The sequence below is a fragment of the Colletes latitarsis genome, chromosome 8, assembly GCF_051014445.1.
Source record: "Colletes latitarsis isolate SP2378_abdomen chromosome 8, iyColLati1, whole genome shotgun sequence".
Classification (NCBI taxonomy): Eukaryota; Metazoa; Arthropoda; class Insecta; order Hymenoptera; family Colletidae; genus Colletes; species Colletes latitarsis.
The window spans coordinates 13,949,748-13,967,019 of record NC_135141.1 but is presented as its reverse complement, the minus strand read 5'-3'; the positions used below and the strand labels follow the sequence as shown (position 1 = coordinate 13,967,019).

The following is a 17,272-nucleotide window of genomic DNA, read 5'->3' as shown; positions in this document are numbered from 1 at the left end:
CTGTTTGGGTGGTGACCTCCTCGTTCGTCGTGAATCATTGTCCATCGAGCCATTTGTTTAAGTTTGTAAATAAAAAAAGTCACTGGGGGCCAAATCCGGTGAATACAGTGGATATTGTAACAATTCGAACTCTAATTCCATGATTTTGGCCATCGAAACTGCACAGATGTGCATTCGTGCATTGTTTCGATGGAAGAGGAAATTTCTTGCCTCAATTGACAATAAAAATGAAACCATGTAGTGGATATAACCGAGACTTTGAAAGCTGTCTAGTAAGTCACGATGCTTACTAAAAACAAACCATTTTTAATGCTACGAGCGCCAGGTCTTGGATCTTCTAAGGACTTATTGAACGACCCTCGTAGTTTCAGTATAGCTTTGCTGGAATAATACCAGTATAAAGCCCCTGGTTATGGGACACCCTGTATATTTGTCTGGTACATTCAATGTAGTATCCGACGAAGAATAATGATCGATAAATCAAAATAAGCTTACCTATCGGAGATGTCGCGCTCGAGGTCGATCATGTCTTCGGGTATCTCACGTGAATGATTCGAATGTGTGTTCTTGGAGGCGATTGCACGGGTGGTTGTGAGAGTGTTTGCGAACGTAGTCGCGAATGTACTCGTAAGGCTGGTGGTAACAGAGGCGGCCTCCTTCTGACAGAGGCTTTCATGCGGCTGACTAATCTGCGTGGAGGCCCCCGGACTCGGGGGTGGGCCACCCCTAGGCCGACATTTCGGGAAAAGTCGGTTCAAGTCTGCGTTTTCCAAGATCAGGCTTGTCATCGCCACTCCACATTCATCTCTTTTAACAGCCTGTCCATTCTAAAACATTGCAATATATCAAAACTTGACTATTTCCATTAATACAGGGTGGGGCAGTAACTATTAGCACCTCAGATATCTTGGAAACTATAAGTTTCACAGAAATATTTGCTAAAGTAAATTGCACAGTACGAAGGGCGCTATTGGGTGGCGATAATAGTTTTTTTGCAGGTGGAGGTATTTCGGACATTTCAAGGTCACATCCATTTTTTTTAATGGATCGGTATGTTTTTGCTTCCGTATCACGATAGAGGATCTTAAAACGAGTTCAACGACCTATTACACAAGGTCATCGAAGGTCATAGAAAGTAGAGAAAGGTGACAATACTTACGGTTTTGGTAATAAATGAAACATACGTATTGTCAACAGTAGAGGAATGCGTAATGCTTACCGTTTACTTCACTGAGAATAAACACTGCTTGAAGGACACTTTAATAGTTTGCAGAGTAAGATAAACATCATAAGATTAGTATCGATAAATCGATCAATCCGGAACGATGTATCCGTTTGAAGAGCAGCTTGATATGCTTCTTATTTATGGCGAATGCCAACAAAATTCTGTAAGGGCTACAAACTTGTATGCTGAACGATATCCACATCGGTCTCAGCCTTCGCGTCAAACATTTAAAAATGTGTATGATAAACTTAGGCAAACCGGTAGTTTAAGTGTTCGTAAAAGTGAACGCCAGAAACGAGTAATTAACGAAGAAATGGAAATCGGTGTGCTCTAGAAATTCTCATATTAGTTGGCGACAAATTGAACGCGAATCTGGCATTAGTAGGAGGAGCGTACTTCGCATTTTGCACCCTCACATCACGTTAGTCTTCACCAAGAATTGCATGGGAATGACTTCATGAATCGCGTTGAGTTTTGTCGATGGGCTATACGTCAGATTCAAAACAATGAGCTTTTTTTAATACCGTCTTATTTACTGATCAAGCAACATTCACAAATCACGGGAATGTTAATTTGCATAACGTGCATTTATGGGCAGCGGAAAATCCACATTGGCTGCGACAGGTTGAACATCAAAAACAATGGTTTGTGAATGTATGGTGCGGTATCATAGGTGATCAAATTATTGGACCTTTTTTTATCAATGGAAATTTCAATGGCAACGTCTATGCTAATTTTATTAAGGATACATTGGGTCTTTTGCTAGAAGAGTTAGCTTTATTTACACGACAAACCATGTGGTATCAACATGATGGATGCCCAGCACATTATTCATCGATTGCGCGAAGGGAACTCGATGAAAAATTTCGAATCCAATATCGTGGCCAGCTCGTTCACCTGGACATAACACCTTTAGATTTCTTTCTGTGGGGAACACTGAAAGAAAAAGTGTACAAAAAAGTAGCAACTACATCTCACGATATGCAACAGCGAATTATTGCAGCCTGTGCATCAATAAGTTCTGACGCTGTAAGACTTGCAAGTCAATCAATCATAAAAAGAATCCAACGGTGCATTGACAGTGATGGTCATCATTTCGAACACCTACTATAAACATGTTTCATTTACTACCAAAACCGTAAGTATTATCGCCTTTCTTTACTTTTTATGACCTTCAATGACCTTGTGTAACAGGTCGTTGAACTCGTTTTAAGATCCTCTATCGTGATACGGAAGCAAAAACATGCCGATCCATTTAAAAAAATGGATGTGATCTTGAAATGTCCGAAGTACCTCCACCTGCAAAAAAACTATTATCGCCACCCAATAGCGCCCTTCGTACTGTGCAATTTACTTTAGCAAACATTTCTGTGAAACTTATAGTTTCCAAGATATCTGAGGTGCTAATAGTTACTGCCCCACCCTGTATATATTGTATATACATACAGGGTGTTCGGCCATCCCTGGGAAAAATTTTAATGGGAGATTCCAGAAGCCAAAATAAGACGAAAATCAAGAATAGCAATTTGTTGATTGAGGCTTCTTTAAAAAATTATTAATGTTTCCGCCTGTAGATAGTGGTTCTCACTCAACATGAGACACTCTACTTAGTAATGTATCGATAGCCACACAGTTTTCTGAGTGAGAACCACTATCACGCGTACGCAGAGTGCCTATCTACAAGCGCAACTTTAAACGTTAATAACTTTTTAACCGAGTCTCAATCAACAAATTGCTATTCTTGATTTTCGTCTTATTTTGGTCTCTAGAATCCCGCATTAAAATTATTCCCAGGGGTGGCCGAACACCGCTAGGAAAAATTTTAATGAGAGATTCTAGAGGCCAAAATAAGACAAAAATCAAGAATATCAATTTCTTGACTGAGGCTTCCTTAAAAAGTTATTAACGTTTAAAGTTGCGCCTGTAGATAGGCAACCTGAATACAGCTACGTGCGCGTGATAGTGGTGCTCACTCAGCATGAGAAACTCTGCTTAGTGACGTATTAACAGCCACACAGTTTTCTGAGTGAGAACCACTATCACGCGTACGCAGAGTGCCTATCTACAAGTGCAACTTTAAACGTTAATAACTGTTTAACGAAGCCTCAATCAACAAATTGCTATTCTTGATTTTCATCTTATTTTGCCCCCTAGAATCTCCCATTAAAATTTTTACCAGGGGTGCCCGAACACTCTGTATATGTATATCATACAAAACTAAATGTCAATACTCAAAAGAAACTAGACGAATGAAAATAATTGTTCAACTTCGTTAACTATTTCTAATAATTTGGTTAATATTTTACTATTTCCTTTTTTTTGTCTAATACACAAGTATTTCATATATTCAATGTTATAGCAAATGTGCAAACAAGCTCCATGATAATAAAGTAGAGGGAAACATTTGATTTGGAACCGTTCGAATACGTTATTTATTATCTCCTGGTTACGATACGGTAATAACTTACAAAATTGGTTAATTCTAAACTAAGCTCAACTGGCGACTCAGTTATTGATTAAGTTATTGATAGATAAATACGTGTATTGCATGTGATATTTCCAATACATAACGCTGAGCGCGTAATTTTTTTCTGGTTAATATAAAAAGTTGTTTTCGTTGGGAATTTTATAAAATGTTCGTCAGAGAAACATAATTTTCGTTGAAATTGTACTTATAATTAACTGAATTTATTATAATTATAATTACAAAAATTTGTAGAAAAATTAATTTTACAGAGCGGAAAGATAAAATATTTTATTATTACACATATTAACAGATAATTTGGAACACGAACTTCTATGTAGGGTGTTCGACCACCCCTGAGAAAAATTTTAATGGGAGATTCTAGACGCCAATATAGGACGAAAATTAAGTATACCAATTTATTGATGGAGGCTTGGCTAAAAAATTATTAACGTTTAAAGTTCCGCTCGTACTAAATTTTTTTCTCGAAAATGCGTAGGATTTCGGAGGTATGTCTATTCATAAAAAATGATTGTAATTGAACCCCGTAACCGAAAATAATTTTTTCAGAACGAATTGAAATTTTCTTTTTTTCGTCGTAAAATTTCACACATTCTCGAATTTTTTTCTAAAAAGTGGGTAGGATTTCAGGGGTATGTGTGATGACCAAGAATGATTGTAATTGACCCCCACAGCTAACAATATTTTTTTCAGAACGTTTTGAAATTTTTTTTTTTCGCCGAAAAATTTCAGCACCTATCTGATTTTTTTTCTCAATAGTGGATAGGATTTTGGAGGTATGTGTAATGACCAAAAATGATTGTAATTGACCCCTGCAACCGAAAATAATTTTTCCAGATCAATTTGAAATTCTTTTTTTTCGTCGAATTTAGGCACCTAATTAATTTTCGATAAGGAATTTTTTTCTCGTAAGTGCGTAGGATTTCAGGTGTATGTGTAATAATCAAAAATGATTGTAATTGACTCCCGGAACCGAAAATGATTTTTTCAGAACGAATTGAAATTTTTTTTTTCGTCGTAAAATTTCACACATTCTCGAATTTTTTTCTAGAAAGTGGATAGGATTCCGGGTGTATGTCTATTCACTAAAAATGATTGTAATTGACCCCCGTAACCGAAAATAATTTTTCCAGATCAATTTGTAATTCTTTTTTTTCGTCGAATTTAGGCACCTAATTAATTTTCGATAAGGAATTTTTTTCTCAAAAATGCGTAGGAATTCGTGGATATGTGTAATGATAAAAAATGATTGTAATTGACTCTCGGAACCGAAAATAATTTTTTCAGAACGAATTGAAATTTTTTTTTCGTCGTAAAATTTCACACATTCTCGAATTTTTTTCTAAAAAGTGGGAAGGATTTCGGGTGTATGTCTATTCACTAAAAATGATTGTAATTAACCCCCGTAAACGAAAATAATTTTTCCAGATCAATCTGAAATTTTTTTTTTTCGTTTTGGGCACCTAATTAGATTTTCGGTAAGGAATTTTTTTCTCGAAAGTGCGTAGGATTTCAGGGGTATGTGTAATGATAAAAAATGATTGTAATTGAATCCCGTAACCGAAAATAATTTTTTCAGAACGAATTGAAATTTTTTTTTCGTCGTAAAATTTCACACATTCTCGAATTTTTTTCTAAAAAGTGGGTAGGATTTCGGGTGTATGTCTATTCACTAAAAATGATTGTAATTGACCCCCGTAACCGAAAATAATTTTTCCAGATCAATTTGAAATTCTTTTTTTTCGGCGAAAAATTAAGCACCTAATTAGATTTTCGGTAAGGAATTTTTTTCTCGAAAGTGCGTAGGATTTCAGGGGTATGTGTAATAATCAAAAATGATTGTAATTGACTCCTGCAAACGAAAATAATTTTTTCAGAACGAATTGAAATTTTTTTTTTCGTCGTAAAATTTCACACATTCTCGAATTTTTTTCTAAAAAGTGGGTAGGATTTCGGGTGTACGTCTATTCACTAAAAATGATTGTAATTGACCCCCGTAACCGAAAATAATTTTTCCAGATCAATTTGAAATTCTTTTTTTTCGGCGAAAAATTAAGCAGTTAATTAATTTTCGGTAAGAAATTTTTTTCTCGAAAGTGCGTAGGATTTCAGGGGTATGTGTAATAATCAAAAATGATTGTAATTGACTCCTGCAAACGAAAATAATTTTTTCAGAATGATTTGAAATGTTTTAATTTAATTGTTTGATAAATTTTTAACGAAGCGTCAGTCAAGAAATTGATATTCTCCATTTTCGTTTCTTTTAGAGTTAAATAAATATTATATATATTAATTCAAATTCAATATATTACAAATCATGTCAATCATATCAACTCGAATAATAACAGACAATCAGTAACACTTTGGTTACTAATGAAATTACTTCACTTAATACAATTACGCGGCACGGATTATAAATTCATTTCCTAACAGTTTCATTCTGGCCTCTAGAATATCTCATTAAAATTTTTCCCAGAGGTTACCGAACACCCTGTATAAAATGAACTATATATCTTTGTATAATCCTATGAACCCGGAGAATTTGTATTTATATGAGCAACTCACAATATGTGTTTCTCACGAATTCAATTTGTGTTATCCTAAATGAAATTAAAGAATTAAGTTATATACGTATATGGCGCTGATACGGTACATATACAGGGTGTTCGGCCACTCTTGGGAAAAATTTTAATGGGATATACTAAAGATCAAAATAAGATGAAAATCAAGAATATCAATTTTTTGATTGAGGCTTCGTTAAAAAGTTATTAACAATTAAATTCAAAAATTTCAAATCGTTCTGGAAAAATTATTTTCGGGTGTGGGGGTTAATTACAATCATTTTTGGTGAATAGACGTACCCTCAAAATCCTACGCACTTTCAAGAAAAAAATTCGAGTAGCTGTTAAAATTTTTAGGCGAAAAAAAGAAATTTCAAATAATTCTAAAAAAATTATTTTCGGTTGCGTGGGTCAATTACAATCATTTTTGCTCATTACACATACCCCCGAAATCCTACGCACTTTCGAGAAAAAAATTCCTTTCCGAAAATCTAATTAAGTGCCTGAATTTTTCGACGAAAAAAAAAAATTTCAAATCGTTCTGGAAAAATTATTTTCGGTTACAGGGGTCAATTACAATCATTTTTGGTGAATAGACATACCCCTGAAATCTTGCGCATTTTCGAGAAAAAAATTCAGTACGGGCGAAACTTTAAACGTTAATAACTTTGTAACGAAGCCTCCATCAACAAATTGGTATTCTTGATTTTCGTCTTATTTTGGCCTCTAGAATCCTCCATTAAAATTTTTCCCAGGGGTAACCGAACACTCTGTATATACATACATGTAGTATTCACACAATTCGGTTCAAGTTTTATTTATGGCAACACAAACCGAATCAACGAAATAAATGAATAATATGTAAACTATAAGCTTTTCAAGTTGCTAATCGTTCATATTGGAAACAATTCTTGAAATGCAAAGGTTCGATAAGAAATACGATAGTACACTTATTTTATTATCACATAATCGAGCATACTCGCGTATTAAGGGTTTAGGTAACCCTAAAATTTTGAAAAATTCGATATTTTGTTTTTTGGCTTAAATAGTTTGAAGCCTTAAAATCATTATGCGGAAAGTCCCAGTGTCGGAACAATGTTTTTGCTGAAAATTTAGAGCCTCAAATAATGACGTATATCTGCTTATATCTGCGTATATCAAACTTTAAATGCATTTTCCTCTGAACTATGTTCTACAAAACGGTGTACAGAATTACTCCAGTTCTAATTAATCAATTGCTTTGAAAATTTACAGTTATCTTTACTATTATATTTATTAAGCATTGACGATCCGGTTTTTTAAAAATTGTCTAATAATTCTGCAAAATATTAGTAATAAAAACTCGATTTTTGATAAAATTCGATTTTAGGTTTCAAATATCTGCCATATTGTTAATTTTTCTACAAATTGAAATGTCTCATCGTCGATGCTAAGGACTTTTATCATAGTTAATGAAATATTTCGACAACCATTTTACCATAATCCTGCACACCAGTTAGGCATCAAAAAATGAAGTGGCTCGGGAACAAGGCGCCGTGTAGGCTTAATTATAAATATTTTTTAAACATTGCCAAGGGTTTTTTTCAATATTTGTTATACCTAAATACAGTGCAAAGTCTCAAGATAATTGACTGCTTACTTTTTCTTCATTGTAGCTTAAAAAATTGCCTTGTTTTCCATACCGCTAGAGTTACCTAACCCTATTTAAAAATTTAACTTTTTAATATTTTCTAGCATAACCTTTTGCATCGATGATAACTTACGAGCATCGTGGCATAGATTGAATTAGTTTTTTAACGTAGAGGGATGGAATATTCTATTTTTCTCTCAATTTTATTTAAAAAATTATAATTACTCATTCTCGAATTTTGTTTCTCCCTAAACATTCTCAATTGTTTTCAATAATTTTGGGACATCGCATAGTAATCATAGTTGAACTGTGTATTACACATCCCCAGTGTCATTATCTTCTTAGAAACAATGAAACCGCAGCGTTGCCAATTTTTCTACTGATTCTTTTATTTCTATTGTATTTATTTATTTACGAGATAAATCCTATGATTTAGAGAAACAGAGAAATAGCAAATATACAGGGTGTTCGGCCACCCCTGGGAAAAATTTTAATGGGGTATTCTAGAGGCAAAAATAAGACGAAAATCAAGAACATCAATTTGTTGATGGAGGCTTCGTTAAAAAGTTATTAACAATTAAAGTTCCGTCCGTACTGAATTTTTTTCTCGAAAATGCACACGATTTCGAGGGTATGTCTATTCACCAAACATGATTGTAATTGACCCCCGCAACCGAAAATAATTTTTCCAAAACGATTTGAAATTTCTATTTTCCGTCGAAAAATTTCACACTTTCTCGAATTTTTTTCTCGAAATTGAGTTGGAATTTGGGAATATGTCTATTCACCAAAAATGATTGCAATTGACCCCTACAGTTAACAATATTTTTTTCAGAACGATTTGAAATTTTTTTTCTTTGTCAGTCACCTAATTAGATTTTCAGTAAGGAATTTTTTTCTCAAAAATGCGTAGCATTTCGGGGGTATGTGTAATGACCAAAAATTATTGTAACTGACCCCCGCAGCCGAAAATAATTTTTCCAAAACGATTTGAAATTTCTTTTTTCCGTCGAAAAATTTCACACTTTCTCGAATTTTTTTCTCGAAATTGAGTGGGAATTTGGGGATATGTCTATTCACCAAAAATGATTGCAATTGACCTCTACAGTTAACAATATTTTTTTCAGAACGATTTGAAATTTTTTTTTTTCATCGAAAAAAGGCAACTAATAAGATTTTCGGTAAGGAATTTTTTTCTCGAAAGTGGATAGAATTTCGGAGGTATGTCTATTCACCAAAAATGATTGCAATTGACCCCTACAGTTAACAATATTTTTTTCAGAACGATTTGAAATTTTTTTTATTTGTCAGTCACCTAATTAGATTTTCAGTAAGGAATTTTTTTCTCGAAAATGTGTAGGATTTCGAGGATATGTATAATGACCAAAAATGATTGTAATTAACCCCTGTAACTAAATATAATTTTTTTAGTATGATTTGAAATTTTTTAATTTTGTCGAAAAATTTCACACCTTCTCGAATTTTTTTCTCGAAAGGGGGTAGGATTTCGGGGGTATGTCTACCCTCCAAAAATGATTGTAATTGACTCCCACAACCGAAAATAATTTTTCCAGAACGATTTGAAATTTTTTTTTTCATCGAAAAAATGCAACTAATAAGATTTTCGGTAAGGAATTTTTTTCTCGAAAGTGCGTAGGATTTCGAGGGTATGTATAATGACCAAAAATGATTGTAATTAACCCCTGTAACTAAATATAATTTTTTTAGAACGATTTGAAAAATTTTTTTTTCACTGAAAAATTTCAGCACCTATCCGATTTTTTTCTCGAAAGTGGATAGAATTTCGGAGGTATGTCTATTCACCAAAAATGATTGTAATTGTCCCCCACAGACGAAAATAATTTTTCTAGAACGATTTGAAATTTTTGAATTTAATTGTTAATAACTTTTTAACGAAGCCTCCATCAACAAATTGATATTCTTGATTTTCATCTTATTTTGGCCTCTAGAATCCCTCGTTAAAATTTTTCCCTGTGGTGGCCGAACACCCTGTAGATAGTAAGATATAAAAAAATTGAAAAATAATGGAAATAAACAACTAAACACGAAGAAAAGGAGACAGAAAAAACGTAATCGGTACTAAATGAAAAGAAAGTTACAAATCAAATATTGTAGAAATGACAGAGCGTTTAAATATTCGGAAAAAAGGTATCGAAGAAGTAGAGTTTAGGATTCTTTAGAAGATATTTAAATATTTTATAATGTCCATCGTTCCGTCAATATATTTGATATTTCCTGTTCCATTAGCATCTACGGTGAGTGAAATAATTATTGCCACAGATAGTCAGGGTGTCCCACACAAATGTGGAAAGCTATATCTCTATGTCTTATAAGATCTTTTACAAGGCTCTTAATTCATCGTTTTCAATGATGTCTTTTCGTCGACTACTATTGGAAGACAAGATGATGGCACACAACCGACAAACTAAACGTAGCACAGTGGTGTCGTTTCTGTAAGAATGCATGTATGTGAACATGCATATGTATAGGATAATAAATTAATAGATTTGGGCAGTGCAAGATGGCGTTGCAACGGCCCATCTGTGGCCACCATTCGTAACTTTGGCGCTCCAACATTAATACAGTCATGCCTCTAGTGGCCAAATAATAGAAACAGTTTCACCATCAAGATCACACAGTCACTCTATACACTCTCTCTCAGTCTTTCCGAACCTTACACAAGGACACACGCCACAGCTGTAGCTACATACACAAGTATCTTTTGAGTTTCGCCACGTTTTTTAATCATCAAGTTTATGTAACGTTTTCATTTGTGTTTTATTAAATAAATAAATAAATATACGTTTAATTCAATTCACCTCGTTCACTAGTATATTTGAATATAGCCACAAGCGCTATACATCCCCACCACAGTTCACCGAGACAAAGAAAAAGCAAGTTCTAGAAGCGCTTCTGAGATTCGTGCCATCGCACGGTGGTCCCAAATCGTGAAATCGTGGCCAAAACCCCAAAAATTAATTTTTCGCTACGGAGGTTTGACTTGTCGGAATCGTTAGTTTAATGATGTCCCTTTAGGGTAGGGAAAATGAAATGTGTCATATTTTTATAGCTGGATGGCAATTGCGATCCAAACTTCGGCTTCTTTAGTCAGTCGTTTGGCGAAAGCGTAAGCGTGAATACGTGCGACCAAGTGAAAAGTGAATAAGTTTTTTTAGAAGACATCAATATCAATTCTGCAAAATGGATTCTGTTCCTGGAAGTAGGTACAACATGTCTGTGTAGTGATATATTGAAAATTGTTATCCAGTAAGTTTGTAAACCGGTACATTTATTAGTGAAAATAGAACGTGAAATTTCATGCATGCATCGCAAACATGTAAGCAAAAAGTTGCATATCCCACAATATCACGGTACAATTCCTCTTTAGACTCGTATTTGATACTTTGATCTTATAGAATTTGCAAAAATTAGCTGCCACTTTTTGCCCCTTTTGATCGTACAGCCCTATTTTATAATACAGGGTGGCCGCGTTACTAAATCAAGCTGGTTTTTCTTGGAAACCGTGGCAGATGCAACAAATTTTTTCAAATAAATAATGTATAATTTTGGGTGGACTTATTATTAGGTTTAATAAATCTTGAAACTAATGCATAAATAACTTTTTATTATTAAAAATTATATATATTTTAATGAACCAGTTGATTTAGTTCATTATTGACTATAAATCTGTATTAAACTAATTAGATGAAAAATTATTTATTTCGAAAATAATTAATAAAATTTGAGAATTCCTAACTAAAACATTTTTTCGCATTTGTCATGTAAAAGCACTAAGAATCAAAAAATACGAAGGCCCTGCTGCAAGCTGTGAATTGTACCTTATACCTGCCTTAATTTATAACGGTTACGAAATATCTGTGCGGTATTACCTTTCGTTTTCTCTTTCTTTCGTTTTCATGTAGATTTTTTACTTATACAGAGTGTTCGGCAACCCCTGGTAAAAATTTTAATGGGAGATTCTAGAGTCCAAAACAAGACGAAAATGAAGAATATCAATTTCTTGACTTAGGTTTCATTAAAAAGTTATTAACAAATTAATTTAAAAAATTTCAAATCATTCTGAAAAAATTATTTTTGGTTGCGTGCGTCAATTACAATAATTTTTGGTCAATACACATACCCTTGAAATCGTACCTATTTTCTAGAAAGAAATTCAGTACTGGCGGTACTTTAAACGCTAATAACTTTTTAACGAAGTCTCCATCAACAAATTGGTATTCTTGATTTTCGTTTTATTTTGGCCTCTGGAATCTCTCATTAAAATTTTTCCCAGAGTTGGCCGAACACCCTGTATAGCAAACCAATAGAGAGCAAGCAAAAAATACCGTACAATCAATAATCTTAAGACCTTTGCTTTAATTCTTGAACAGTGTGTTTTAAATATATTATAACTTATTGTTCGCACAGTGCATTATGCATCGCACAGTGGTCCCAAATGCCGAAAAGATGGCCAAAATATGAAGGAGTTCTTCGATTCAGCTAAAAATTTGTAGATAGCTGTTATCGAGGTCGCTGATTAAGAATCAAAAGTCATAATTAGAAAAAACAAAATGGCGTCTCCAATAGAGCTCACGCATATGCGAAGAAATGTAGGAATCACGTGAAATTTGATACATAGGTGTTATCGAGGTCGCTGATTACGAATCAAAAGTCATAATTAGAAAAAACAAAATGGCGTCTCCAATAAAGCTCACGCATATGCGAAAGAAATGTAGGAATCACGTGAAATTTGGTACATAGGTGTTATCGAGGTCGCTGATTACGAATCAAAAGTCATAATTAGAAAAAACAAAATGGCGTCTCCAATAGAGCTCACGCATATGCGAAGAAATGTAGGAATCACGTGAAATTTGATACATAGGTGTTATCGAGGTCGCTGATTACGAATCAAAAGTCATAATTAGAAAAAACAAAATGGCGTCTCCAATAGAGCTCACACATATGCGAAGGAAATGTAGAAATCACGTGAAATTTGGTACATAGGTGTTATCGAGGTCGCTGATTACGAATCAAAAGTCATAATTGGAAAAAACAAAATGGCGTCTCCAATAGAGCTCACGCGTATGCGAAGAAATGTAAGAATCACGTGAAATGTGATACATAGGTGTTATCGAGGTCGCTGATTACGAATCAAAAGTCATAATTGGAAAAAACAAAATGGCGTCTCCAATAGAGCTCACGCATATGCGAAGAAATGTAGGAATCACGTGAAATTTGATACATAGGTGTTATCGAGGTCGCTGATTACGAATCAAAAGTCATAATTGGAAAAAACAAAATGGCGTCTCCAATAGAGCTCACGCATATGCGAAGAAATGTAGAAATCACGTGAAATTTGATACATAGGTGTTATCGAGGTCGCTGATTACGAATCAAAAGTCATAATTGGAAAAAACAAAATGGCGTCTCCAATAGACTTCACGCATATGCGAAAGAAATGTAGGAATCACGTGAAATTTGGTACGTAGGTGTTATCGAGGTCGCTGATTACGAATCAAAAGTCATAATTGGAAAAAACAAAATGGCGTCTCCAATAGTGCTCACGCGTATGCGAAGGAAATGTAGGAATCACGTGAAAATTACAATGCATAATTATACATAAGTTATAATATATTTAAAACACACTGTTCAAGAATTAAAGCAAAGGTCTTAAGATTATTGATTGTACGGTATTTTTTGCTTGCTCTCTATTGGTTTGCTATACAGGGTGTTCGGCCAACTCTGGGAAAAATTTTAATGGGAGATTCCAGAGGCCAAAATAAAACGAAAATCAAGAATACAAATTTGTTGATGGAGACTTCGTTAAAAAGTTATTAGCGTTTAAAGTACCGCCCGTACTGAATTTTTTTCTAAAAAATAGGTAGGATTTCAAGGGTATGTGTATTGACCAAAAATTATTGTAATTGACGCCCGCAACCAAAAATAATTTTTTCAGAATGATTTGAAATCTTTTAAATTAATTTGTTAATAACTTTTTAATGAAACCTAAGTCAAGAAATTGATATTCTTCATTTTCGTCTTGTTTTGGCCTCTAGAATCTCCCATTAAAATTTTTACCAGGGGTTGCCGAACACTCTGTATAAGTAAAAAATCTACATGAAAACGAAAGAAAGAGAAAACGAAAGGTAATACCGCACAGATATTTCGTAACCGTCATAAAGCAAGGCAGGTATAAGATACAATTCACAGCTTGCAGCAGGGCCTTCGTATTTTTTGATTCTTAGTGCTTTTACATGACAAAAGCGAAAAAATGTTTTAGTTAGGAATTCTCAAATTTTATTAATTATTTTCGAAATAAATAATTTTTCATCTAATTAGTTTAATACAGATTTATAGTCAATAATGAACTAAATCAACTGGTTCATTAAAATATATATAATTTTTAATAATAAAAAGTTATTTATGCATTAGTTTCAAGATTTATTAAACCTAATAATAAGTCCACCCAAAATTATACATTATTTATTTGAAAAAATTTGTTGCATCTGCCACAGTTTCTAAGAAAAACCAGCTTGATTTAGTAACGCGGCCACCCTGTATTATAAAATAGGGCTGTACGATCAAAAGGGGCAAAAAGTGGCAGCTAATTTTTGCAAATTCTATAAGATCAAAGTATCAAATACAAGTCTGAAGAGGAATTGTACCGTGATATTGTGGGATATGCAACTTTTTGCTTACATGTTTGCGATGCATGCATGAAATTTCACGTTCTATTTTCAGTAATAAATATACCGGTTTACAAACTTACTGGATAACAATTTTCAATATATCACTACACAGACATGTTGTACCTACTTCCAGGAACAGAATCCATTTTGCAGAATTGATATTGATGTCTTCTAAAAAAACTTATTCACTTTTCACTTGGTCGCACGTATTCATGCTTACGCTCTCGCCAAACGACTGACTAAAGAAGCCGAAGTTTGGATCGCAATTGCCATCCAGCTATAAAAATATGACACATTTCATTTTCCCTACCCTAAAGGGACATCATTAAACTAACGATTCCGACAAGTCAAACCTCCGTAGCGAAAAATTATTTTTTGGGGTTTTGGCCACGATTTCACGATTTGGGACCACCGTGCATCGTGGCAAAAAGTACGCCGATTACAAAAGTCCATTACGAAGTTATACATTTCAGTTGCCATAGTTATACAGTTTAATTTGTTCATTATTGTTTATATTTTGCTGATTACTTTGAATATATTGGTTTGTATAAGTATTCACGTGTACGTCATTTATATCCACCCAACACGTTCGCTAATAGTTTCCCATGTCATTTTTTAAAAAGTATACTCATAATGAAAAATTCATTCATATAAATTTAACTGGACATATGGGTCATGATTTGGCATAATTTTGTTTACGATTTGTTAATTTTGGAAACGACTGGGCGGTTCTGAAGTGGTCAATCTCAAAATCGTCCGAAACTAAATTCGTCGTCTATAACTGTGTTGTTTTTTTAAATTAAATGACGAGTGATGAAATCAATTTTACCTAGTATATATATACTTGAATTGTAACAAATTATATTTTTATATCTATGATAGGGTTTGAGTTATGCCTATTTGAATGTTTTACACTTTCATTCCATTTTTTAATTAGGAGTGAAGCGAGATGAAGGTTTCGTTTTAGTCTCATTTTGAAGACTCATGTCTTGCGTCGCAAGAAGTAAGGGAAATCATCCGCACGATTCACTTAATCTTCTCTATTTCTTAAATTCGACATCACAATATCTTAAAGACCCAAAGTTTTTACAAAAAAAGTTTCAGACAAAAGTTATCTCCATTTTTATGTGGATCAAAATTCTGAAATAAAAAAAATATACCATTCCCACACGATCCACTTAATCTCCTCTAATTCTTAAGTTCGATATCACAATATCTTAAAAACTTAAAGTTTTTACAAAAAATGTTTCAGACAAAGTTATCTCCATTTTTATATGGACCAAAATTCTGAAATAAAAATACTATACCATTCCCGCACGATCCACTTAATCTCTTCTAATTCTTAAGTTCGATATCACAATATCTTAAAAACCTAAAGTTTTTACAAAAAATGTTTCAGACAAAAGTTATCTCTATTTTTACGTGGACCAAAATTCTGAAATAAAAAAAATATACCATTCCCGCACGATCCACTTAATCTTCCCTATATCTTAAATTCGATATCACAATATCTTAAAAACCTAAAGTTTTTACAAAAAAAGTTTCAGACAAAAGTTATCTCCATTTTTATGTGGATCAAAATTCTGAAATAAAAAAAATATACCATTCCCACACGATCCACTTAATCTCCTCTAATTCTTAAGTTCGATATCACAATATCTTAAAAACTTAAAGTTTTTACAAAAAATGTTTCAGACAAAGTTATCTCCATTTTTATATGGACCAAAATTCTGAAATAAAAATACTATACCATTCCCGCACGATCCACTTAATCTCTTCTAATTCTTAAGTTCGATATCACAATATCTTAAAAACCTAAAGTTTTTACAAAAAATGTTTCAGACAAAATTAGCTCCAGTTTTATGTGGATCAAAATTCTGAAATAAAAAAAATATACCATTCCCGCACGATCCACTTAATCTTCTCTACTTCTTAAATTCGATATCACAATATCTTAAAAACCTAAAGTTTTTACAAAAAATGTTTCAGACAAAAGTTATCTCTATTTTTACGTGGACCAAAATTCTGAAATAAAAAAAATATACCATTCCCGCACGATCCACTTAATCTTCTCTATTTCTTAAATTCGATATCACAATATCTTAAAAACCTAAAGTTTTTACAAAAAACGTTTCAGATAAAAGTTATCTCCATTTTTACGCGGATCAAAATTCTGAAATAAAAAAAATATACCATTCCCGCACGATCCACTTAATCTCCTCTAATTCTTAAGTTCGATATCACAATATCTTAAAAACCCAAAGTTTTTACAAAAAATGTTTCAGACAAAGTTATCTCCATTTTTACGTGGACCAAAATTCTGAAATAAAAAAAATATACCATTACCGCACGATCCACTTAATCTTCCCTATATCTTAAATTCGATATCACAATATCTTAAAAACCTAAAGTTTTTACAAAAAAAGTTTCAGACAAAAGTTATCTCCATTTTTACGTGGACCAAAATTCTGAAATAAAAAAAATATACCATTCCCGCACGATCCACTTAATCTCCTCTAATTCTTAAGTTCGATATCACAATATCTAAAGTTTTTACAAAAAAAGTTTCAGACAAAGTTATCTCCATTCTTACGTGGACCAAAACTCTGAAATAAAAAAAATATACCATTCCCGCACGATCCACTTAATCTCCTCTAATTC

At 33.2% G+C, this 17,272-nt stretch overlaps 1 protein-coding gene across 9 annotated transcripts in view; it reads right to left on the bottom strand.

Moving 5' to 3' along the window:
* LOC143344901 (uncharacterized) overlaps positions 1–17,272 on the bottom strand; it is a 242,653-nt gene that overhangs the window by 199,447 nt on the left and 25,934 nt on the right. For 8 of the 9 annotated variants that reach the window (XM_076771491.1, XM_076771498.1, XM_076771494.1 and 5 more), the window contains exon 2: positions 496–827. The exons of the other annotated variant lie outside the window; for it this stretch is intronic. In XM_076771491.1, coding sequence (XP_076627606.1) covers positions 496–788 — 293 coding nt within the window. In that variant the 5' untranslated portion in view covers positions 789–827. The remainder of the gene's footprint in view (positions 1–495; positions 828–17,272) is intronic. 9 annotated transcript variants of the gene reach the window in all.